Source organism: Camellia sinensis, chromosome 8 (assembly GCF_055761805.1).
Source record: "Camellia sinensis isolate YWXY chromosome 8, ASM5576180v1, whole genome shotgun sequence".
NCBI lineage: Eukaryota > Viridiplantae > Streptophyta > Magnoliopsida > Ericales > Theaceae > Camellia > Camellia sinensis.
The window spans coordinates 39,299,404-39,325,600 of NC_138968.1; the positions used below are offsets into that span (position 1 = coordinate 39,299,404).

A 26,197-nucleotide genomic window follows, 5' to 3' on the forward strand; every position below is an offset into this window, starting at 1 on the left:
AATGGACTGGTTAACAAAATACCATGCTACCATAGATTGTGTAACAAAACAAGTTGTTTTCCATCCACCCAGACTGCCTGAATTTGTGTTTAACGGAGTAGGAGTAGTACCTCCCCCATATCTGATTTCATCTATGAAAGCTTGTAAACTGATTAGAAAGGGGTGTAAAGGGTACCTATGTTCTGTATTGACTGTACCTACTGATGATAATACTGATGTGAACAATATTCCTATAGTCAGAGAATTTCTAGATGTATTCCCAGATGATCTGCCAGGGGATTTGATTGACAGGGAGATTGAGTTCACCGTTTATGTGATTCCGGGTACACAGCCAGTATCTAAAGCTCCTTACCGAATGGCTCCGACTGAACTGAAAGAATTGAAAGTGCAACTGCAAGAACTGCTAGATAAGAAGTTCATCAGGCCCAGTACTTCACCGTGGGACGCACCTGTCTTGTTTGTGAAAAAGAAAGACGGCTCACTGAGACTTTGTATTGACTACAGCGAACTGAACAAGGTAACTGTGAGAAATAAATATCCATTGCTGCGTATTGATGACTTATTTGATCAGTTACAGGGTGCCCAAGTGTTCTCTAAGATTGATCTCAGATCTGGTTATCATCAGCTGAAAGTTAAACCAGAGGACATTGACAAAACTGCTTTTCGAACGAGGTATGGACATTACGAATTCGTAGTTATGCCTTTTGGAGTTACCAATGCACCTGCTGCATTTATGGACCTTATAAACAGAATTTTTAAACCATTCTTCGATGACTTTATTGTTGTATTTATAGACGACATTCTGATTTATTCTAAAAGTAGAGAAGAACATGAACATCATCTGAGACTTGCCTTATAGACCTTAAGAGAACAGAAACTGTATGCTAAACTGTCTAAATGTGAATTTTGGCTTGATCATGTTATGTTTTTGAGACATGTTATTAGTAGAGATGGCATTTCAGTTGACCCACAGAAGCTTGAAGCCGTGGTAAATTGGCCTAGACCAACAAATGTTACAGAAGTCCGAAGCTTTTTGGGGTTAGCCGGGTATTACAAAAGATTTGTCAAAGACTTTTCCAAAATTGCTTTACCACTGACACAGTTGACTCAGAAAGGGATACCATTTGACTGGACTGACCAAAGGAAATTAGCATTCCAAGAGTTGAAAACTCGACTTGCGACTGCATCGGTTCTTACCCTACCTTTAGGTACGGATGGTTTTACCATTTTTAGTGATGCTTCTCATAAGGGTTTGGGATGTGTTTTAATGCAGAATGAGAGAGTTATTGCCTATGCTTCCCGACAATTGAGACCACATGAAAGAACTACCCGACCCATGATTTAGAACTTGCTGCAGTAGTGTTCGCACTGAAAATCTGGCGTCACTACCTTTATGGAGCATCATGTGAGGTGTATACAGACCACAAGAGTTTGAAATACTTCTTCACACAAAAAGAACTGAATATGAGACAGCGGAGGTGGTTAGAATTGATAAAAGATTATGATCTACAGATTTTGTATCATACGGGGAAAGCTAACATCGTTGCCGATGCACTGAGTCGGAAATCGATTAGAAACTTAGCCTGTTTACTCACCGGACAGAAAGAGTTGCTTTGTGACCTTGAGAAATCTGAAATTGAGATTGTTTTGCGAGAACAAGGTGGAACAATAGCTACTATTTCCGCTCAACCGACACTGATTGAAGAAATTAAAGAAAAACAGCAACATGATGACTTCTTAAAGAAGATCATCGAAGAACGAGAATCCAAACCGAGACCGGATTTCAAATTTGAGAGTAATGTGTTGAAATTCCAGGGGAGACTGTGTGTACCGAGTGATTTTGAACTGAAAAGAAGAGTTCTGCAGGAGGGCCACAATTCAAAATTGTATATCCATCCAGGAAATACGAAAATGTATCAAGACTTGAAGTTAAATTTCTGGTGGCCGGGAATGAAGAAAGAAATTGCTGATTTTGTATCAAAATGTCTTCATTGCCAACAAGTCAAAGCCAAACATCAATGACCCTCAGGCTTACTGCAACCCTTACCAATACCGGAGTGGAAATGGGAACATATTACCATGAATTTCATCATTGGTTTACCTCACTCCAGTAAAGGTATGGACTCAATTTGGGTTATTGTTGATAGACTAACTAAATCTGCTCATTTCTTACCTGTCAAAACAATTTATAATGCGGACAAATTGGCTATACTCTATATTGATGAAATTGTGAGATTGCATAGAGTGCCTGTGTCCATTGTTTTTGATAGGGACTCGAAGTTTACATCGAGATTCTGGCAAAGTCTGCAAACTGCATTGGGTACTGAATTGAGATTGAGTAGTGCATACCATCCTCAAAGAGATGGTCAGTCGGAAAGAACCATTCAGACTCTAGAGGATTTACTGCGGATGTGTGTTTTTGATTTCCAGGGAAACTGGGAAAGTCATCTACCATTGGCTGAATTTGCCCACAACAACAGCTTCTATTCAAGTATTGGTATGGCGCCTTTCGAGGCATTGTATAGTAGAAAATGTAGATCTCCGATTTGCTGGGCAGAAGTTGGAGATGGGCCTTTGCTTGGGCCCGAGATTGTGTATGAAACTACAGAAAAAGTAAAACTGATCCAACAGAGACTGAAAACTGCATAGAGCCGACAGAAAAGTTATGCGGATGTCAGAAGGCGAGACAGAGAGTATGAAGTAGGTGATCATGTTTTTGTGAAAGTGACACCAATGAAAGGCCAGACTCGTTTTGGAGTTAAAGGCAAGTTAGCGCCGCGATATGTCGGACCGTATGAGATTATTGAGAAAATTAATCCGGTGGCGTATCAAGTAGCGCTTCCTCCTGAAATGGAGCACCTGCATAACGTGTTCCATATTTCAATGTTGAGGGAATACTTTCGGGATCCTTTCCATGTGATCGAGCCTACCCATGTAGTGTTAAGTGATGACTACACTTATGAAGAACGGCCTATACAGATTGTGAACAGACGGATCAAGAAGTTGAGAAACAAAGAGATCCCGTTAGTGAAAGTTGACTGGCAAAACCACGGTGGCGTGTATGCCACTTGGGAAAGGGAAGATGACATGGCCAAGAGATATCCTGAACTATTTCCACTGAATCCTGTTTTCTTCCAGAAAGAAGGTAATTTGAGTTTGGAGGATCAAACTCTTTTTAAGGAGGGGAGACTGTAATAACTCTCACCACTGATTACTGATTAAGCTACTGATTACTGCTAAACTGAGACTGATCATGATAAGTAATTGAACTGACTGAAAAACTAAACTGATTGATTGGTTGTGCTAGTTTGAATGCATATCTATCTGTTGATTGTTAAATTATCTGTTCATGTTTTATGGTTTAAATTGCAAATAGAAGGCCTTATCGGCGGCCGAATCTGAAATTGATTAGTGTTATGTGTTAATCATAATTTATGTGATTTTATGGCATATTTATTTGAAATGTGATTTGGTATGATTAAACTAAATTAAAATAAACTAAATTGCATTGGTTGGACTTATTTGCCAAAATGCCACTTAGTGTCCCACTACATGGAACATTTAAGACTTGCCTTCATTCTATTTTGTACATTTCATCAGCCTTGTTGAGTGTATAACCGGCTAGAGAGTGAGGGAGAGTGAGAGAAGTGAGTTCAACTTGTTTTCACCTTGATTTTGCTTGGAGGCTTAGGGGATTTGGAAGTTAAGTGCATAATTGGGCTTCTAGACCTTTAATTCAAGACATAAGGTAGAGCTTTTACCTTCTTGTGTTTGATTTGAGTTACTTCTAGCATGTTTTAGAGGATTCTTAAAGGTTAGAACCAAGACATGACTTATAATGTTGTATTGTAGCTTAATTCATGCATGCATGTTGCCATTCTTGAGTTTTGAAGTTATTGTTCATGAGATTGCTTCATGCATGTTCATCTTTTGATCATAGTTCATGATTTTACCATGTTTTAGAAGAAATTGGCTCATTAGAACATGTAATTGAAGTTTTGAATTGGTTTAAACTCATGCATGTCATGTTTGAGCTTTGTTCATGAAAATTGGTTTGAAATTGGATTTAATGAACTACCTTTAGGCTTTGATTTCTCAAATTGATCTTTGAAACATGTTATACTATGGGTTTTGAAGTGTTTTCCAGAAAATTATCCCAAAAGGATCGAATTTGGTACATTAAAACTTGGTTTTGAGCTTGAGGTTCGAATCTAGAATTTTCAGAATTTGGACTTCTGCTCGAGCGGGGTTACTGGCGCTTGAGCGGGAAAATCGTGCTCCCAGCACTTTGCACTGTTTTACAGTCCACTCGAGCGGGGTATTGGACGCTCGAGCGAGGACTTGTGTCACACGCTCGAGCGGGTGTCGAGTGCCCAATCGAGCGTGATTTTCACACATCCAGTACTTTTGCAGTCCGCTCGAGCGTGAAATCTTACGCTCGAGCGGGAACTCTGTTTTCTAAAAATATTTTTGAAGTGCATCTTTGCTTCCTCATTCCATTCTAGGCATTCTTAGGCCTAGTTTAAGGCATCTTAATGAGGATATTGATGTAGAACCACACCAAGTCAAGATAGGGATTAAGTTATTGTTTCCCAACTGTGTAGCTTAGTGTGTGTTCATTCTGTAACTGTGTAGGGTTGGCATCCGGAGACGCGCTCTAGCTTATCTGTGGCTCAGAACTCTGTGAGTAACAATGTTGTAAAGATATGTTCGAAAATGAATACTTTCTGAATGATCAATTGAACTATTTTCTGAACTGTTTACTGTTAATTGAATGAATGTTTGTCATCTATTCTGAACTGTATTGTGGCATCCTTAGCAACTACTGTTACTGTTACTACTACTGTTACAGAGATCTCTGTCAGTTCCTAATTTGGAACTTCTGTTTACTGTTATGATGGCCATCATTGACTGTTCGGTCTTTCAAGACCTACTGTTTACTGTACTGTTCTACTATTGGATGTACCACATATGACTGTTATGACTGAATGACCGATATACTGAATCAATTGACTGTTTTCAATACTAAAAGGACATTCATTCTTAACCTCTTTACGCATTATGTTATTCACTGGGCTTTAGCTCACTACTCATATATATATGTAGGTGTACAGGCACCAGACCGGAGCTAGGAGCGTGCGTTAGACTCCCTTTGTCAAAGCCAACCACTGTGCCTCACTACGAGGTTCCGAGCCTGTCAAGCTAGGGCTTCGGGGGTGTTTTAGTTTCCCCCATTTTTGCATCTGTTTTGTAATTACTGTATAGACTGAATGACATCGTACTGTACTGTTCTAATAGGGATTAAGTCCATGTCTTGAATGATTGTATATACTGTACATACTGTTTTGTTTGTGAATGCGAATCTATATGAAAAGTCTTTTTGCATACAGACTGTCACAGCTCATTGGACATTGTCTATTTACTGTTTTGGCTTCTGCCATGCCCCTGTACTCTGTATTATTGTTTGACTGTTAAGCAGGCCTTCGGTAATCTTAGATTACTGGCCGGTTACAGTGCTAAACCATAGGGGCGGGTTTGGGTCGTGACAGGCTGGAAGCAGCAAAGGGAAAATAGGTGGAAGAGTTGCCTAATGTACTCTAGAAATATCGGACTACGCCGAAAAGATCAACTAGGGAATCCCCATTTGCCATGGCTTATGGCACAGAAGCAGTCATCCCACTGGAAGTCGGTATCCCAAGGATCAGAACTCAAGGAGTAGAGAATGGGACTAACGAGGCATTCTTGGCCTGAGATCTAGACCTACTTGAGGAGAAAAGGGAGAGAGCAACAATTCGACTGGGGGCATACCAGTAACACATTGCTAGGGCTTATAATAAAAAGGTCAACCCCAGAGAGTTCAAAGTTGGGGACCTGGTGCTAAGGAAAGTGGTCGGCAACAAGAAGGATCCTAGGGAGGGTAAGCTAGGCCTAAACTGGGAGGGGCCTTATAGAATCATCTCGGTTGCCAGCAATGGGGCATATCGGCTTGAGGACAACAAAGGCAAAGAGTTGCCAAGACCTTGGAACACTTGCAACTTAAAGTTTTTCTATCATTAGACTTTTCTATTTTTCAAAAGACATGTCATAATTTTCTTAGCCGAGGTAGTAATAAAATTTTTTAGCCTAATTTTTTAAGAATGTGAAATTTGTGTGATAAGACTGACCAGTCATTTGGCGATGTTTCTGATTGAAACATGACGAATAACTTAGACTTATTATATGGTAGAGTTGAATTATATTTACATATAATATAGTTAAACTAAGTTGGCGATGTTTCTGATTGAAACATGACGAATAACTTAGACTTATTATATGACAGAGTTGAATTACACTTGCGTATAATAGAGTTGAACTATGTTGGCGATGTTTCCGATTGAAACATGACGAATAACTTAGACTTATTATATGGCATAGTTGAATTATACTTGCATATAATAGAGTTGAACTAAGTTGGCGATGTTTTTGATTGAAACATGACGAATAACTTAGACTTATTATACGGCAGAATTGAATTATATTTGCATATAATAGAGTTGAACTAAGTTGGCAATGTTTCTGATTGAAACATGATGAATAACTTAGACCTATTATATGGCAGAGTTGAATTATACTAGAGTTAAACTAAAAATTAAACATGGAATGGAACTAAGGGCATTTTAGTTAGGTTAACAGAGAAACCAAGGTTGAGAACCTCAGCTAGTCTTTGTTTGAATATGACTTCGGCGAACGACTATACACGCTTAATATGAACATAAGTGAAACTTAGGTTCACATTAGGGGGCAAGGAGCTAGAGAAAAATGAAGAATAAGCTTGAAAATTTGAAGTGCTTGATTTGAAGTGCTTGAGACTTATTGAAATTTTATAGACAAAATTTACAAGTTAGAATGGGCTTAACATTTGTTGAAATTTTAGAAAAATTTACAAGTTGAAGTGGTCCAAGGTTATAGTGGAAAAAGTATCTGAGATACATTTTACCCGAGGTAACCAACCAGGTTGTCAAAACTTAGAAAGGGTGAAGTCTTAAAAGAAGGTAACATATGGAGATACAAGAATAGCACTTGCAAGAATATTCTTTACTTTTGAGTGTTAGCCGAGGTATTCCAATGGTTGGCCAAGGAAAACATTCATGGTTTATATCTGAGGTGTTATATCCCGAAGTTATTGTGCAGTCAAGGCATACTTTGAAGCAGTACATAAATATTCTAAGTATGAAAGTAGTAAAACTTCCATAGAAGGGAAAAAGGCATTCAACACTTAGAAGAAAAGAGAAGACTTGCAAAAGACACTTCGGCCTAGCAAAAGACAACTTGCATGGAGTACAAAAAGGGCACATTAGCCAAACTAAAACTAACATTGTTCAAAAGCTAAAAGGAAAAAGTACAAAGTATAGAAATAAAAGCTTCTAGTTAAACTACTCGGCGTCAGTGGCTGGCTGTGTTTCAGCCTCAAAAGACAACTAGAAATCTTCTCAACAGTCTTTTCAGCCTTGAGCTTGGCATCAATTTCTTAGAGAGTTTGATGGAGGCTCTTCTCGGTGGTATGCACCTTGGACGTTCTCTTCTTGGGACAGGCACTCTTGGAGACCTCGTCCTCCTCATCCTGAGTCAAGTCTAGGACTTGCTCATTCAGAGTTGGGGACTTGGCCCCAGTAGCTACTATTCCACCAAACTTGTCAGCTTCAACATCCTTCTCTGTCTCAGCCTCGTCTTCGGATTGACTTGAAGTAAGAGGGAGTGGTAAAACAAGGCGGCTGGCATCGTATAGTGGCGAATCCTCGGGAACAGCCAATTCCTTCAGGGCAGCCATCTAACCAAAGGTGTAACCCTTGTTGCATGCTTATTTAACTTGCTTTTTGTATTCATCGCGGAAGTCGGCTGCCCCCTCGGCAAAAGCCTTCTTGTCTGCCGCCTTGATGTCGGCCTCCTTTGTAGCCAGAGCTATTTAAAGCTCGGTTTGGGCCTAGGCCTCTTTTTCCTTGGCCTTCTTTGCCTCAGCCTGAGCAACCTCTGCAACATTTTTTGTAGCCTGGGCGTGGTCCTCAGCTATCTTCAAAGAAAGCTCAGCAGCCTTGGCTTGATCCAATAAACCTCGGATACGAGCCTTATATTTATTTAGTACAAATAGGAGCTTCGCTGCCTCATTTGTTTTTTGGGTCAACTCTTTCTTGAAGTCAGCAGACTTGACTGTAAGAGAGTGACCCTGCTAGATAGCCTACAAGAATACAAGATTCGTTAAGTATAAAAACCAGAATTGAAGTTAGATTAAAAATTACAAGTGTTGAGACTTACCAAGACACAATGATGTATCATCATGGCGTAATTTTCATACTCCGAAAGCTCGGTCATCCGGTTGATGTCGGCTGGGAGTAGAACAACGGTGGATATGGCAGCACCAACCTCCAGGCTATCGAGCGCGCTGTCCTTGGCTAAAAGAGGAAGGTGTAAGATTTCAAAAGAGAGTGGTTGATATGGGTTTGGAGGACCTCGGTTAAAACCCTAAACAAGAACTGGGGCAAGTGTTTTTCAAGATGTAGGGGAGTTTGTTTCAAGGTTCCTAAAGTGTGTGATTTCTCTATCAAAACGCAAGCCTAAATCTATATGGAAACACGAATCAATGGCAAGAATCTGGAAATAAACAAGAAAAACAGAAAAGAGCAATGATTCAGACTCAAGAAAACCAACAGAAATTCAAGAACACTGTGTAAAGCGTGTGCAAACGTGCAAAAATCAAAGAACAGTGGCAAAATTGCTAAAACATCATGTGAACAGTTCGTGTGTGCATATATAGATTCAGAGACCGATTGAACAACATCGAATCGCAAACAAGCATGTTTTACACCCAAGTGGTTCAATAGTAAAAAACGGACAGATGATAAAGGGGGAAGCGTATTCAAAATCATGGAAGATTGAAACTGAAAATAAAAAAAAGAACGAAGAACTCACCAGTTAGGTCCGAGGTTGAGGTTCACCGGAGTCAGACGGCGGAAATAAGTGGAGCAGAATGGAGAAAGCTTTGCCAAAAGAGATGAACGGAGTACGGTTGTAGAAAACTCGAAGAAACAACAATGGAGGTTGGGGTTTGGTTAGAGAGAGAAAAACTTGAACGCAAGGGGAAAACGAAGAATGTAAAAGTGAAGAGACGGAGAGAGAGTGGGATGTTTTGTTAAACCACGAAAAGGCGGCAAAGCTTAAATGATATTCTTAGGACAATGTGTCTGTTAGGCAGTGTGCGCAGAAGCGACGCGACCTGATGGCGCATGTCAGGTACGAATCAATGAGAAAAGGACGCGTGGATATAATGGTTGAGAAAACCGTGCGTGACAGCTCATGCGCAGATAGAACTCTTGGAATTCTTGATTTAATAAAGCAAGAACCACAACTAGAGGAACGGTCCTGGTTAAGGAACTTCAAGAACTTGGTTCTTGGTTCTTGGTCTTTAACAAAAGTGGACTGTAGAGTCTTGGTCATGTCAAGCTGACATGTGATGATCCTGGTCATGAAGGATGGAGTAAATCTTAGCCGACGTGCTATGTGGATAAACGATGTAGGTTTTATCACCTCAGGATACCGAGGTAGTAGAACCTAGGGGGCAGTTGTGGGGACATATTTTGTGAATGACATCACGTGGTCAAGGTGGCACCAGAGTGTCAGCCAAGATGCTACGTGTCTTGGTCATGTTGCTGAGGTGATATCGGCTATGCCGAGGTTATCTGTGGAGATACCAGAATCCGAGATGAGAGGATAAGGGATAGGAGTCCTAGAATGGGAAAAGACCTTAGTCTGGATAAAGATAAGGCTCCTAGGGAGTTTATCTCTATTTGGTTGGGAGTCCAGGATGAGCATTGAGCCAGAGTCCATTGAAGCTAGGCTTTTACAAGGATCAGGTTAGTGCTGGCAATAAAAGTAAGGCATCCTCATGGGTCTAAGGTACGCTGTTTTATATTCTGGCTAGTGAGTTAAGCACTGTTCGTATCTTTGAGAGATAACTGAGTACTGACTTGATCGTCGAAGTGCCCCTGGGTGGACGAACCACCGCTAGAGTCTTATCTTTCTATAACAGGTTGTTCGGGCGTAATCTATTCTGCATGTGCTCTCTTGCTGAGTTCCTGTTTGGCAGTGCGGTCGGAAATCAGCACCCACAGATTCGAATCCCAATTTGACAACTATGGTAACAGACAAGAACTTTACAATCAGAACACGATACTAATAATTTTAAGAACTTAACCATACACACACTCAATGTTGTGTGTGTGTGAGAGAATATTGTGTTCTTTCATTGTTGCGGTTCGAAACTCTGTGTTCTTCCATTGTTGTAGTTCAAAACTATGTATTCTTCCATTGTTGTGGTTCGAAACTTTATGTTATTCCATTGTTGCAGTTCAAAGCTTTGTTTTCTTCCATTAAAAGATCATAGGGGCAAGGTTGGCATCATTTTTGTTTTGCAATTGCATGTAGGTATGCGTTTGGTAAGTTTTTTATGTTCAATAATGTTTGGTAGGAATGAACGTTCAGGATTGTTCAATAATTGATTAAAGTTGGATTCAACTTTCCCGTTTCGAGATGGATTGATATGGTATTATATATCAGTATGTGTATGCTTATTGGTTGGGTATTTCAGTAATGTGAACGTTCATATCTACTGAAGTAATTGTTGTTGTCGATTATCAGATTTTAATGTGTTGAAATTGGTGTTGTAATCAATGTTATTATTCACATTCAGCAATAGTCATACAAGCACAAACAACAATATGTTATGTTGGTTACAACATATTGTGTATCTTAACAATTTAACATAGAGATGCAAATGTTTACATCAATATTGCATTTACCGCAATGCACACTAAGTCAATGGTTATGTGTACACAATAACAAGCAACTATCAACAATGTGAATGTTGTTCACAATGTCTCTATAATACTAAAACAACAAGACAACATCAACAATCAATTACTCACAAAACACAATCAATTTTAATATTCACATTCAAAAATAATCATACTAGCACAAACAATAATGTGTTATTTTGGTTATAAGCATAGTGTGTACACAGAAATATGAATGTTCACATTAATTATGTAATACAAAGAGGTAGTTGCACCCAATGTTAATGTTCACACACACACACAACATTGAGTGTGTGTATGGTTCCATGAGATGTTATTTACTAGTAGTATGCATTTATAATGTGAAAGTTTACATCAACATTTATTTGAGATATAGGCGATTTAGAAGGTAAAAAATTTAGGATTTTGGAAATGTGAGAGATTTTTTCCATGGAATAAAGAAGAGATTTTCTCCATAGAATGAGGGATTGTTGTTACTTTTTAGTGTATTATTTTCAAAATAGAAATATGCGCAAAAGTTTGGAAGGGTGTTTTGGTCATATTACTCCAAATAGAACCTAATGGAATATTTAAAAAGATGGGTTAAATGGAACATAACACTAATGAATAAGACTTTTGAAAAATAACCTATATATATAATATATTTCTCTTCCCTTATCTCTCCGTAGCTAACAATTGAATTTTGAAAATTATAGGACTTATGTCACAAAATTTCAAGTGATAACAAAGTTTTATAATGTACCAAAATAAGAACATTTTGAAGGATAATACATGGTTCATCCGTGACACGTCTAATCATTAATCTAAGAACTTCTAGACATTTGTGTATATGAGTGGAGAGTTGTGGTAATTTCCATAAATTAGTGAGGAATTTAGGGAAACAAAGGGAGGAATTATCATGTTAAGAGGTGATTTCTACAATGGATGAGCTGGCAATAGAAAATTTTCCATATTTATGATCAACTTAAATGTTGTCCTTCCTTAATTGTCAAGGAAATTAAAGGAATTAAACAAATGCAACATTATTCATAACAAGATTACACCAAATGGGCATTACCTTCATAGTATAATATAGATATGGTTTATAAAGCTAGACACAAAGACACGAATGATGCACATAAAGATTCTCCAAAAAGGCTTATAATCCAAAAAAAGCCCAAGCATGTATAAATTGTAAAATTGGTTTTATTTTTTTTATTTGGTTTGATAAATTTTGTATGTGTTTAACGTATTACCCAAATACCTGATTATCAAACAAAAAAATTTATGTATGTGTTTAACATAGAATTAGAGGCACAACATCCTTTCATATTTAGCTTAATTCCTTTGATTTTCTTGAACTTTATATACTACAATGTATATGATCAGTGCTATAATGCTATTAAGAGAATCACCATTTGCTTGTGTAACCTCAAACTACATCAGAATCCAATAAAACTGGAATAGCATTATTAACAATAGTTGTCAACACTTTGGGTCTTTTAACAATTCTTCATCAATTATAATCCATATGTTATAATTGAACAATTCATCCAACTTTGCTGAACTAAGACCACGGATTAGTCACATAAATCTAGAACAACGAGATCAAATGTCTAGATTTTCTACTCCAACCCCAAAGCTAGATTTTCCTCATAATTTTTTTTCTAGTTTGTTGTCTATACAAACAAGCATAACCAGAGATTGAATATAGAAATCACATCAAACAAATAAAAGGATCCCAAATACTTATACTCCCTCAATTCCAAAATAATGGTCCCTTTTGGGGAATTCAACTTTTTTTGGTAGTACAATTATTGCACTTTAAAAAAGTTAATTTTTTAAAATTACCCTTTAATGGTACATTTTTTTGGAGAATATCACTGTCATAATTGTAATTTTTATATTGTTTATGAATTTAAAAGAAGGGAAAAATAAGAAATTTATATTATTTTTGTACTTGATTTTTGAAGAGGGACTAATATTTTGGGACAATGAAAATTGGAATAAGGGACTAATATTTTAGGATGGAGGGAGTATATATATATACACACACACAAAGGGAGAAAGGACCTTGAACGGCGCCCATTTCTTTTTCGACTTTGGCCTACATTTCACGAAGGGCGCCTGCTTCTTCTTTTATCTCCTTGAGTCTCTTCTTTATGTCCTGCAAGTCCTATTAAAACACCAACAAAATAGATTAGGGCAAACTACATGTGTGTGTGTGTGTGTGTGTGTGTGTGTGAGAGAGAGAGAGAGAGAGAGAGAGAGGACCTTGGAGTTAGATTCCTCCTCTTCAGCCCTAGACATCTCGACATCGGCATCCATCTCTCCTTCATCAGGTATTTCTCCTCCGTACACATCATGCTCTTGCTCTTGTTCTTGACACTCCATTTCTTTCTCTTTACACGCTCTCAACACACACACACACACACACACACACACACTCTCTCTCTCTCTCTCTCTACATATATATAGAGAGATGTATGTATGTATGTATGAGCTAAAGATTGTTTGAGCTCTGTGTCAAGTTGTTTTTGGGAGCTTCTATTTGCATACACCACTTCCTCTTTCTATACATCTTTCTTAGTTCACACACCTAAAAATATATATATATATATATTTACTCATTACACACACTTTCATTCCAATTATACCCCCATATTTAAAGCATACACACACAACTTTCCAACACACTCAATCCACCCACCTTCCCTCCCCTCCACCCACCATCGCAACCCACACACCCGTCCAACCCCTCTGCCCACCACCCCTGGCCCCTACTACTACCACCATCGTCGAACACTCGTTGTTCGTTAAACCATGGTCGAAAATAACACATCGATTCGACCATCAACATCCGAACAAAACACACTAGTTTGACCTTTAACATACGAACAAAACACATTGGTTTGACACTGTACTTTCGAATCAATGTGTTTAGTTCGAAGGAGGCAAAAAGTAGAGGTGGCGGCAACTCGCTTGGCGGCCATACACAGAGAGAGAGAGTTGCAGATGGTGGGGAGGGTGAGTGAGATGCTGCAGAGGGGCACAGGGTGAGGAAAGGGGCTTTGATGGGAGAAAAGAGGGATTAGGGAGAGTGAGCGACGAGCAACGAAGATGATTAGCGTAAGGGTTTAGTTGAAGAAGAAAGGGATATTTTCGTAATTTTATTTTAGAACGAAGATGTAATAAAAAAATATATCATTAAATGTATGGAAAGAGAGAAAGTGGTGTGTGCAAATAGAAGCTCCTGTTGTTTTTTAGGTTTCTCTCGGACAAGGGCAATATAGGGTACGGATTGAGAGGCGGGTTGGTGATCAATGGAAAGGAGAAGATGGTAAAAATGTAATTTCAACAATTTATAGGGGCTATTCTTTAATTTATAACAACTAGCCCAGCCCAGGTTCGAAATGGGTCACACTTGAGTTTTTTAAGTTTCGTCTTTTTATAACAATAAAGCCCAAGATTTGCAAACCAAACGAACTCAAACAACGTTTGGCCCGAACATTGCAGGGATTATCTTTTTAACAAGGTCCAAAAAAATAAATAAATAAATAGTACATAAAACAAAATGAAATTAAATAGAAGCCATTGTGGTCAACCTACTTTAAAGAGTTAGGATTGATTTTTTTTGGCACAAACACGAATATAACACAATTCGATAATAGGAATAATAACAGGGTTGTATTAAGGTTAAACACATGTAAATCAAACACAATCCATCTAATCCATGTAAAATCTGTTTCAACAGGTATATAGGAACTCATTCTTGACTCAAAGGTAATCCAAATACAACCTAAAGCTAGTAACCATAGAATCTTAAATGTTTTATTGTCAATCATTAGATTAGATTTAGATCTATATATAAGTGTAGGTTAAATACAATTCTAAATCTCTAATATTATGCCAATTATGAAAGTTTAAGCCTCTCTCTCTCTCTCTCTCTCTCTCTCTCTTCAAAGTTCAATCAAAACAAATCTCAGAGATTAATTTTTGGTTCTCTCACCATTTGCACAGTGTTTTACAACATAAATGAAAATATAAAAATCATTACAATCTGATTGAATCAAAATTTTAAGAGACAAAAAAACCCTAACAATCCATCTTTTTTCTGCCTCTCCTCTCTTATTTGTTTCTCCTCCTAACTTCCTAAGAAGATCCTAACCTCTTCTTCCTCATTTCTCCTCTTCTTCTCAATCGACCTACCACTACCTTTATTGTCACTGTAGCCACCACCATAGCCACTACTACTGTCGTTGCCACCACCCCGCTACTACTACTATCGAAGCCATTGCAGACAACCACCATGACTTCCTTCTACCTACTTTCTCAATGGATGACCATTTATTCCTCTATCCACCATCTTCAAGAGCTTAGGTCGCCATCCCACTACCTTACAACTCTTAATCCGCTTCCTAGCCCTGCCATCCCTTTCTGTTCAACCTAATCTACCATTTACCTATCTCTAGCCTCAACTAGATCTAAAAATCAGAAGCAAAGTAGCTTCAATGGTTAAGACAAGGAATGGTAGATAATTAAATAGATTAAAGACCACCATATATGATCCCTCTCTATACATATTAATATTTTCTCTTTATTTGTGATTTTTAAGATTTTGTTTGAGATAATAATGGGAGAGAGTGGCGGTAATGGATGTTGGTGTCCAGTGAAGAGTTGTGTTGTTTGGTGGCGGCAAGTGGTGGTGTTTGATAGTGGTAAGTAGCGGAGGTAATGAGAGGAAATGGGAAGAGAAAAGAAGGATGTTAGGGAAAAGGTAATTTCATTAATTCACATGGGAAATCCACCTATTTGTAATTATTTTTAATCTACCCATCTTTCTGCAATTATTTTTAATTGCCCTCTTTTTATTTCTTTTATTTTTGCAATTTTGATTTTTGAATTTGAAAATTAAAAACACATTTGACACAAGGGATTTTTATTGATAAATCCCATTTAGAAGTGTTTTAACCCAAGAAGTCCAATAATGAATTTTTTAACCCATTTAGTCCCATGTATATATAGTTTTATTCCATAAAGTCCATTTTTTTAATTTACACTATTTTCTTGGACACTTATTCCCTTATATTTAATTTTGATACCCTTATAAATATTTTTTGAACGGTTAGCAATTTAATGATGTGAACATTCATACTTTAAAATTCACATTGGTAGGAATGTAAAATTGGCCCGTGGACGGCCCGAAACCCGCCCTCGAGCCGGGGCGGGCCCGACCCGTTGACAATATGAATATTCACATTGAAATATTAACATTCACATTAATAGGAATATAAAATTGGCCCGCGTCCGCCCGCGACGATGCGAAGCCCGCCCGCGGCCCATGGCAGGCCGGGGCGGGCCCAGTCCGACCTGTTAACAATGTGAATATTCACATTGACATGTTAACATTCACATTGATAAGAGTATAAAATTGGCCCGCGGCCCAGAACGGGCCCAGCCCGGCCCGTTGACAATGTGAATATTCGCATTGACATGTTAACATTCACATTGATAAGAGTATAAAATTGGCCAGCGGCCCAGGGCGGGCCTGACCCGGCCCGTTGACAATGTGAATATTCACATTAACATGTTAACATTCACATTGATAAGAGTGTAAAATTGGCCCGCAGCCCGTGGGCGGCCCGAAACCCGACCACAGCTCGAGGCGGGCTTGGCCCGACCCATGTAAATGTGAATATTCACATTGACATGTTAACATTAACATTGATAGGAGTGTAAAATTTGCCCGCTGCCCGAAGCTTTTTCGCTACCCGGGATAGGCCCGGCCCGGCCCGTTGACAATGTGAATATTCACATTGACATGTTAAAATGCACATTGATAGGAATATAGAATTGGCCCGCGGCCCGTGAGCTGCACGAAGCCCACCCACGGCCTGGGGCAGGCTTGTTTCGGTCCGGGCCCGAGCATGTTCGAGACCCTAGGTTAGGGCCTAGGTCATCACTTTGAAGCCCGGCCCAGCCCATTGGCCCGCTTAAGGCCCATTCAAGGCTCGGTCCGAGGCCCGGCCCGCGCCGAGGCCTAGTGTCTTTTTTTTGTGGAAAATAATAAAATTTTGGTAGAAAAAATTAAAAAGAATTAAAAAAATGGCCAGGCCTTCCCCGGGCCGCACACGGGCCGTGGGCGGGTTTCGGGCAGCCACGAGGCACGGGCTAATTTTACGCTCCTATCAATGTAAATGTTAACATGTCAATGTGAATATTCACATTGTCAACGGGCCGGGCCGAGCCTGCCCTGGGTCGCTGGCCAATTTTATACTCTTATCAATGTGAATGTTAACATGTCAATGTGAAAATTCACATTGTCAACAGGCCGGGCCGGGCCCGCCTCGGGCAGTCCACGGGCCATGGGCGGATTTCAGGCAGCCACGAGGCGCGGGCTAATTTTACACTCCTATCAATGTGAATGTTAACATGTCAATGTGAATATTCACATTGTCAACGGGCCGGGCCGGGCTTGCCCCGGGCCGCGGGTGGGCTTTTGACCGCCCATGGGCCGCGTGCCAATTTTATATTCTTATCAATGTGAATGTTAACATGTCAATGTGAATATTCACATTGTCAACGGGCCGGACCGGGCCCTCCCCGGGCCGTCCATGGGCCGCGGGCGGGTTTCGCTCTGCCACGGGACGCGAGCCAATTTTACACTCCTATTAATGTGAATGTTAACATGTCAATGTGAATATTCACATTGTCAATGGGCTGGGCCCGGCCCGGCCTGATTCGAATTTTTCCGGGCACCCACGAGGATCGACATGGGCTAGGCCCCTACACATTGACGATATGAACATTCACATTGACGGTGTGAACATTCACATTAGGGGTATTTTGATAATTATGTCACCCATAGGACTTATTGAAACATAAGAAAATAATGTGAACTAAATGGAACATAAGTAGATGAAAAGGGTATTTTGGTCTTCTTATCTCAAATAGGACCTAATGAAATAGTCAAAAAGAATATGGGTTGGATGGAATAAAACTTTTAGAAAGTGGATTTATCAAAAAAGCTCCATTGACACAAATTAGAAAACTTCAATAAATACATAACTTTTTTTTTTTTTTAAAGAAAAGACTTTTCAGTTGCTGTTAAGTTTCTATTCAAATTTTATTTTATTTTATTTTTTTGTATCTCTTGAGTTCTACTTATCTTTAATTGCAAAATAAATAAATAAAAATAAATTAAATATTTTAAATCACTCTTTAATTTAAATTATTAAATTTCTTTCAATTTAATCATTATTTCTACTATCAAATTGAGTGTTTACTTTACTATGATATAAAATTAAGAAAAATTAGTTTAAAGTCTCTTTCCCATTTTTAGTAATGAAAGAGATGCACAATATTATTTTGTAATGTCTAAAGATCTTCAATCCCACACTCATATATCATAGAGAAATTTGACTCTCTCAAATCAAACCTCATATCTCTCTCTCTCTCTCTCTCTCTCTCTCTCTCTCTCTTTAGGAATCTTCATATAACTCCTTCCTAGTGCTTTCATCATCTTCACAACTAGCTTCCCTCCATTGAATGTGCTGCGGCCCAAACCACAAACGATAGATTTCAGTGTTAGGATAAAGCATCCACCGCAACAATAATGAAGGACGAGCAGAATTGCCGCGTGGAAAATATAAGTTTGGAAACTTGGATCAAATGTTGTCTAGTCTCCGGTGGAAACACCTCGTCTAGATTTCTTAGGGAATCATTGTGACTTCCATTCACCTTCCATGTGTGTTTGTATGTATGTATATATATATATATATATATATCCACAATTTTTGGGGGATTTGGATTTGAGAATAAGATAATATGAGAATTGATTATGGATTCGTGAGGAACTTATTGTTTCTATTTTGTTTCTTGTCATCCATATATGTAGAGTATAGCGGTAGATTGGACTTGGATTTATTTAAAGCTAGATGGTTGTTGTTGTTGAATGCAGAGAAAGTGGTAAACAAATCAAAGAAAATTATAAGTAAATAAGAGAGAATTTCTCTGGTTTGGACCAGAGAAATTCTTTGGATTGAATTTTCTCTGGATCGATTTGAGGGACCTTAGACATTATGAAAATATAAAATGTCCTTTATGCTATAAACTCTTAATATCATGGATCCTAAAAAAAATCCCCATAAAATTATCAAATATATTTATTTAAGTTACATTTTTATAATGTGATAGGGTAAAAATTATTATTTTTTGATTACTTACAATGCAACAATTAAATATTTTTAAAATACTCGTGATGGCTAACTCAAATAGTAATTCCATAGGTATATATAGGGTTGTGTATAGAGTTATCCGAATCGCATAACTCGAATCGATCCGCATACAAATAGGCGGTTTCGTAGACACAAAACAGACAGATGCAGTTTGGAATATGGGATTATTGCGGGTTGTGGGTTTTACCCACACCCACAAGAATCCACCTGCACTTAGACTTTATTTTATTTATTTTTTATGATCGAGTTTGCGAGTTTGCAAATATTTTTGTTTTATTCAATGGGTTTGAATTGGATGAAGTTTGACAACAATTTATTGTTATTTTATTATTGCATTTTGAATAAATGTAAAAGTTAATGAAGAATTACTTTTAGGTAAGTTTAAGATTTTGAATGATTTTATTTTAATTGTGTTATTGGGCAGTGAATGATTTTGATAATTTAGTTTAGGATTTTGAATGATTTGCTTGTATTCGGAATTGATTTTGTTGCGTTTTTAATTTTATAAGTTTTAATTCATTAATTATTAATATTGAGCATTTAGAAAATGACCCAAAACAAATATTTACAAAACGGAAAAAAAAAGGCCCAAAAATAAATTTTTAAATAAAAAAGTTCAATCCGCAAACCATTCGTACATCCGCGAACCCTATTCGTATAAATTGCAACCCGCACTGCAGACAATTATAAATTCAATTTTTCTCAAACCGCACATATACAGCCGGATCTAAATCAGAAATGACATTGTCCTAAGTCGAACCGCAAGCACTCCTAAATATATATGCCACTAACAGGTTATAGGTTCGAGTCTCTATTTCGACCTGAGACTATCATGTGGTTTTATTTTACCTCGGGTAATGACGCTATGTCCGGATTCCTTGTTATCATTATTTTTATGTCAATGTACCTATAGGTGGTACACATAAATAATTCAATTTAAAATAATCAAATATATTTATTTAAGTTATAATTTTATAACAAAATAGAATTAAGATTATTCTAGATCATCGCATACATCAAAAATACATTACTTCTATATAAATATACACATAAATAATTTTGGGATAATTATAAAAAAAGTTCTCAAGGTTTTAACCTTATAACAAAATAAACTCCGAGTTTTCAATTTTTGTCAATTTAAATTTAGTTTTTTTTTTATTTTCAATTTAAACCATTCACCTATTTTCATTAAGTAGGAAGAAAAATATTTTATTCATTAAACTCAATACAGATACATAAAATGTCTAAAATGCATTTTTCATTGAGTTTAATGCTGAAATTCTCCTTTCTTTCATTAATTTTACTTAATAGAAATAGACAAATAATTTAAATTGAAAATAAATTAAAAATTTAGAATTTAAATTGACAAAATTAAAATTTTAAGATTTATTTTGTTATAAGACTCAAATTTTAAGAGTTTTTTTAATAATTGTCCTCATAATTTTTTAACATTTATGAAATATTATTTTAATATTTTTTATCTAGTGCATTGTACAAGTTAACTACTAGTTTACACATACAAAATCAAACCACAAGATGGGATCACCAGAGTGTTTACACTCGACGCTCTCATCATCAATAAAGGATAAATTACAAATACATTCTCTGAGATTTATTGAAATTACAAATTATTTATTGTGATTCTAGAAATTACATTATGCTCCATAAGGGTTTTAATTTCATACCAAATATGTCATTTTATTAATAAATTATCAAGTTAATTAACAATTTTTAATAACGTTAAAATTTTATTTCAATTAATAATTCAAACAATTTTATTATTGTATAGGTAAACAGTTAGAAATTTTACTTTTTCAATTAATTCTATTAAATAAAAAATTCTGACAGGGATGTATTTGTAATTTTCTAAACCAAATGGGACAATTCGTATTTTAAGTAAAGTTTAAGGATGTATTTGTAATTAACCCTTTATTTGGAGATAGATTTTATTAAATCAATATGTATATTTTTCTTCTTCTTATTTTTATTGTTTTTAATTCTATCCGTAACCAATACCTTGATGTTGAAGGAAAGAAGAAGAGGGCCCAAACGCCTCAAATCCAAATTGACGAGAGGGCTTAGTGTGGTCTTTTGAAGTTGACTTGACTTACTTTTCTCTCGTTGAATATCTGGAAAAGAAAGTATTATTTGGATGGTTAAATTTATTATGAGTATTATTTTAATGATTTTAATAATTTATTTTGTAAAATTTTATATATATATTATTGACACAAAAAATAAAATTGATCTAATAATTTTAATTTATCACATTTATCTCTAAATAAATAAATAAATGTAACATGCTCAATTTATCATCAAATAATTTGATTTATTTATTATATTTTATTCCGAAGAGTTTACATAAAACACATTCTCACTCCCTCTCCAAATGGCTAAAAACTTACATATTGAAACATGACTCTTAAACACAACATCATGCAGACATTATTAATATTTATGATCACATATATTAATCGATTATGCGGGTTCCTTCTCATGGAGTGGTCACACCTGCATAAAGAAAATACTTAATTAGTGAGTCTATCATATATATATACATCAAGAGTAATGCTATATAAATATAATTATATAATTATATTAAAATTTATTATTTAAAAAAAAATATGCATCGAGATATGTTTGTTAGAAAAAAAAATTAAAGTTATCACCATGTTATTTTTGTGAAAATTTATGCATAAAATTTTAGTAAGAATGTAATTTTCCACAAAGAATATATATTTTCCGTAATGCTTATAAGATTTATTATATTTTTAGTCTCCTAATTATATTTTTAGTCTCCAAATTATGTTATTGTGTCATTTTGATTAAAAAATACTTGATGACTCGAATTTGTGTAGTCTGAATGACTCGAATATACCAAAACGACATCGTTTTATCCCCAAAACGATGTCGTTTTAAGACATTCGAAACATTCGAGTCATGAAAATTCGAGCTACTAAGTATTATTGACTTTGATTATCAATGTTTGAATTGTATCAATTTAATTCCAACTTAACTTTGTCATCAGGTTCTGATAAAATTAAGAATAAATGTAAAAAATTACTTAAAATTCACATTTTTAGTATTTAAAATATGTAATATGTGTCATTAATGTGAAAATACACTTAAAAAAATTACATTTTAAAAATATGGGGTTTTTGTGATTTTAGTTTCTAAAATTGCACATTTACTCTTATGTGCAATGGCTGCTATTGTTGGCAACGATGCATCTACGGAAAAAATGTTTTTTTATTTCTTTTACCAAATTCATTTAAAGTTTTTTAAGAAAAAATTTCTAAAACATATTTCCGAAAATCAAACCAAAATGGCAATATTTTTTGAAAGTGTTGAGGTAAGCAATATTCTTTACAGAAGTCGGAGATAACCCCATAATCTTCCCCTAATCTATACTATATATTAAGTAAAATGGGGTTTTTAACCCCAAGCCTTGTGAGAGTTTCAATCTCCCAATCTAAATTTTCTAATTTTTTGATTTTTTTTTAAAAAAAATCTTAACATTTATTAACTTCTCCCAACTCCCAAGTCTTACCCTCATAATAACACTTTAATGCATTAAAAACAAGCATAAAAAAATTCTTTGAAATCCAACACATAAATTCCTTAAAAAGTCCCAACACATATCACTACAAGAAAAATCATCTTTGGCGACTAAAAGGTCCATTTTTAGTCTCCAAAAGTCGCCTTTTTACCTTCCCCGACTAAATTTTTTAGTCGCCAGTTTTGTAGCGAATAAACGGTCGCAGAAGGTTTTGGCGACTAAAAAAGTTTTAGTCGGCAAAAAGACAGTCTTTAGCGACCAAAGTTTTGGTCGCCAATACTCAATTCCACTGTTTAAAATTATACATTTGGCGACTAATCTTTTAGTCGCCAATAGTTGATGGAACGCCGACCAAACTGTTTAGTCGCCAAAACAAATACTTTTGGTGACTAAATCTGTTTTTAGTCGCCAATAACTATACATTTGGCTACTAAACTCTTTTAGTCGCCAAAAGTCTTCACTTGACTTTTGGCTGCTAATTCCATTTTAGTCGCCAATTGTGCTACTTTCAGCGACGAAAATTTGGTTTTTAGTCGCCAAAATTACTTTTCCTTGTAGTGTATGATTATTATCCCTCATAATAACACTTTCATGCATTAAGAACAAACATAAAAAAAATTTCGTGAAAAATCTAACACATATGATTATTATCAAAATAATAAACTTTAATATAATATAAAAAAAGAAAAAAAGAAGACATTAAAAAAAAATTAAAAATTACAATTCACATATATAGATAATTATAAACACAATCCGTGCATAGCACGGGTAATATGCTAGTATTATATAAGGAAAATGGAGTTTTTAACCCACAAGCCTTGTGGGAGCTCCAATATCCCAATCCTAATTTTTAAATTTTTTGATTTAAAAAAAAAACTTAGCATTTATTAATTTCTCCCAATCCCCATGCCTTTTGGGAGATTTGGTCAAAACTCCCTCATAATTAAACTTTAATGCATTAAAGACCAGCATAAACAAAATTCTTTGAAAATTTCAACACATCTATCTATCTATATTATATTATCTATATCTATATCTATATCTATATCTATATCTACATCTATCTATCTATATCTATATATATCTGTACTATATATTAAGTAAAAGGGGGTTTTAACCGCCAAAGCCTGTGGGAGTTTCAATATCCCAATCTGAATTTTTTAAATTTTTTATTTAAAAAAAAAACTCAACATTTATTGATTTGGTCAAAATCCTCTGATCAGTATTTATTAACTTTTTCCAATCCACATGTCTTTCCACATGCCTGTATTTATTGATTTGGTCAAAATCCCCTAATCAACATTTAAAATAAAAAAAAAAACTCAACATTTATTGATTTGGTCAAAATCCTCTGATCAGCATTTATTAACTTTTTTCAATCCACATGTCTTTCCACATGCCTGTATTTATTGATTTGGTCAAAATCCCCTGATCAACATTTAAAATCCCCCATACAAATAGTTATAGATACAATCTGTATGTAATTACTGCAGTACCCTTTTCAACTTCTCTCATACACTATGGTTAGTGATAAGATTAAGATTGTTAAATTATTTTTATAAAAAATCTTAAAAAACCTAATTTATATATTAAAAAAATTTAAAATAAATATAAATGTCTACAATTATCCCGTGCATTGCACGGGTGATGGGCTAATATAATATAAGTAAAAACATTGTGGCATGTTTGAGCCTTAAAGTTCTAACTCTATTTTCATAAATTTTTAAGTTAAAAAATTATAAAAATACACATGTCAATAAACTACTGTTCATTTAATAAATATGGTAATATATTTAAACATTTAAACTTAACTTTTATAAAACATTTTATATGGAAATCAAATCAAACATTTTTATGTTTCAAAATATCGAAATCATAACATTTATTGATTAATAAGATAATATATTCCTTAAAATCATAATGCTTTTTAAAAAATAATTTATCAAAAATTTATATTATGAAAATGCACATGTTATAAAATGATAATATTTAATAAATATTATATTATAATATCATGAGCTTTTTAGTTATATTAATAGTTCTTTCTTATTTATTATTATTTTATTTTCATTTAGTTTAAATATTTTGTCAATCAATATGGTTAGTGATTTAGTTTTCTATAATTATAATCATCAAATCTCCAATGAGCAATAATCTGACCAGAATATTTTATAATAGGAAGCATACATGATTTGAAATTATCACTTTATTATTTATCGACAAATTAAGCTATAATTATTATTTGCAAGTGATAATTTTTTCAAATATATTATTATCTGTCGGAATTTTAATATCTCAATCTGAATTTTCTAAATTTTTTATTTAAAAAAAAAACTCAACATTTATTAATTTGGTCAAAATCCTCTGAGCAGCATTTATTAACTTTTTCCAATCCACATGTCTTTCCGCATGCCTGTATTTATTGATTTGGTCAAAATCCCTTGATCAACATTTAAAATCTCTCATACAAATAATTATAGATACAATCTATATATAGTTACCCTTTTAAAGTTCTCTCATACACTATGGTTAGTGATAAGATTAAGATTGTTAAATTATTTTTATAAAATTTTTTAAAAAACATAATTTATATATTAAAAATAATCTAAAATAAATATAAATATTTGCAATTATTTCGTGCATTGCACGGGTGATGGGCTAGTTCTGTATGGATGTGAGAGAGAGAGAGAGAGAGAGATTACTTCCACATTTAAAGTTGTGAGGGACAGTCCTCCCACAACCTTCAATCTTCTTGATGGCGCGTTCAACTCCAATGATGGCAGCTAACTTTGGAGTAACATAGGGGCAAACACACTCAACAGGAATATCCCTAACTATACTGCAACAATCAGCTGATGGGTTCTGCCCAAATATCACTGGCCTACACAAGCTTGTCAGCTGCTGCCTCTGCTGCTTGCACTGGCTAGGAGTGGTGGCACCACTCGCAACTGGAACCTCCCAAACGCTCACCACCACTACCACCACCAACACTAGTACCCAAACACATGAACTCACCTTCCTCATCATCTTCTCTCTCTCTCTCTCTCTCGGTTAGTGTATATTGCTTTTGTTGTTTTTGAGAAACACCAATCCATGTGTTTATATAGAGTGGGTGGGTGGTGGGGTAGGGGGGAGCTGGCATGTTTAGATTTTCCATGGTTGCATAGACTATTTTGTGCATGTCTTGGTCATGGACCAAAAGGTCTACACCAACCTCTGAAGTGTTCAAACTAGAGGAAAAATAAAAATAAAAGTTTAGTGTAATGGGGAAGATCTAAATTTGGTTTAATTTGGAAAGAATTACATAATAAGTAAGGCTAGCTATTAGTAGAAAATTACAACTTAGACAATCATAATCTAACTAATATATAAACCCAACAAAAGTCTCACAATTAAAGAAGAAATTATCAATATTTACATTTAGTAAAGATTGATCCTAACCTTGTTGATGGAAGTTTATAAGGGTAACCAACCGAGCTAGCCCAATTGATTTATTTGTATTATTAGACTTACTGCATTATTTTTGGTATTTATTCAATAGTGATGGGTTATTATGGCCTATTTTGAAAAGTGATTTC

General features: G+C 35.5%; 1 protein-coding gene across 2 annotated transcripts in view; it reads right to left on the reverse strand.

The window, feature by feature from the left end:
- LOC114293359 (uncharacterized) overlaps positions 1-25,697 on the reverse strand; it is a 104,289-nt gene extending 78,592 nt beyond the window's left edge. Inside the window, exons 1-2 of one of the 2 annotated variants that reach the window (XR_014337591.1) lie at positions 25,322-25,697; positions 21,369-21,571 (exon numbers count right to left, since the gene is read on the reverse strand). Coding sequence is in view for 1 of the 2 variants with exons in the window: in XM_082882506.1 (XP_082738632.1) it covers positions 25,322-25,646 (325 nt within the window). In the remaining variant the exon portion in view is untranslated. Of the gene's footprint in view, positions 1-21,368; positions 21,572-25,321 lie in introns of those variants that run through there. The other variant, XM_082882506.1, reaches the window with a different exon arrangement.
- Positions 25,698-26,197: the final 500 nt, after the last annotated feature.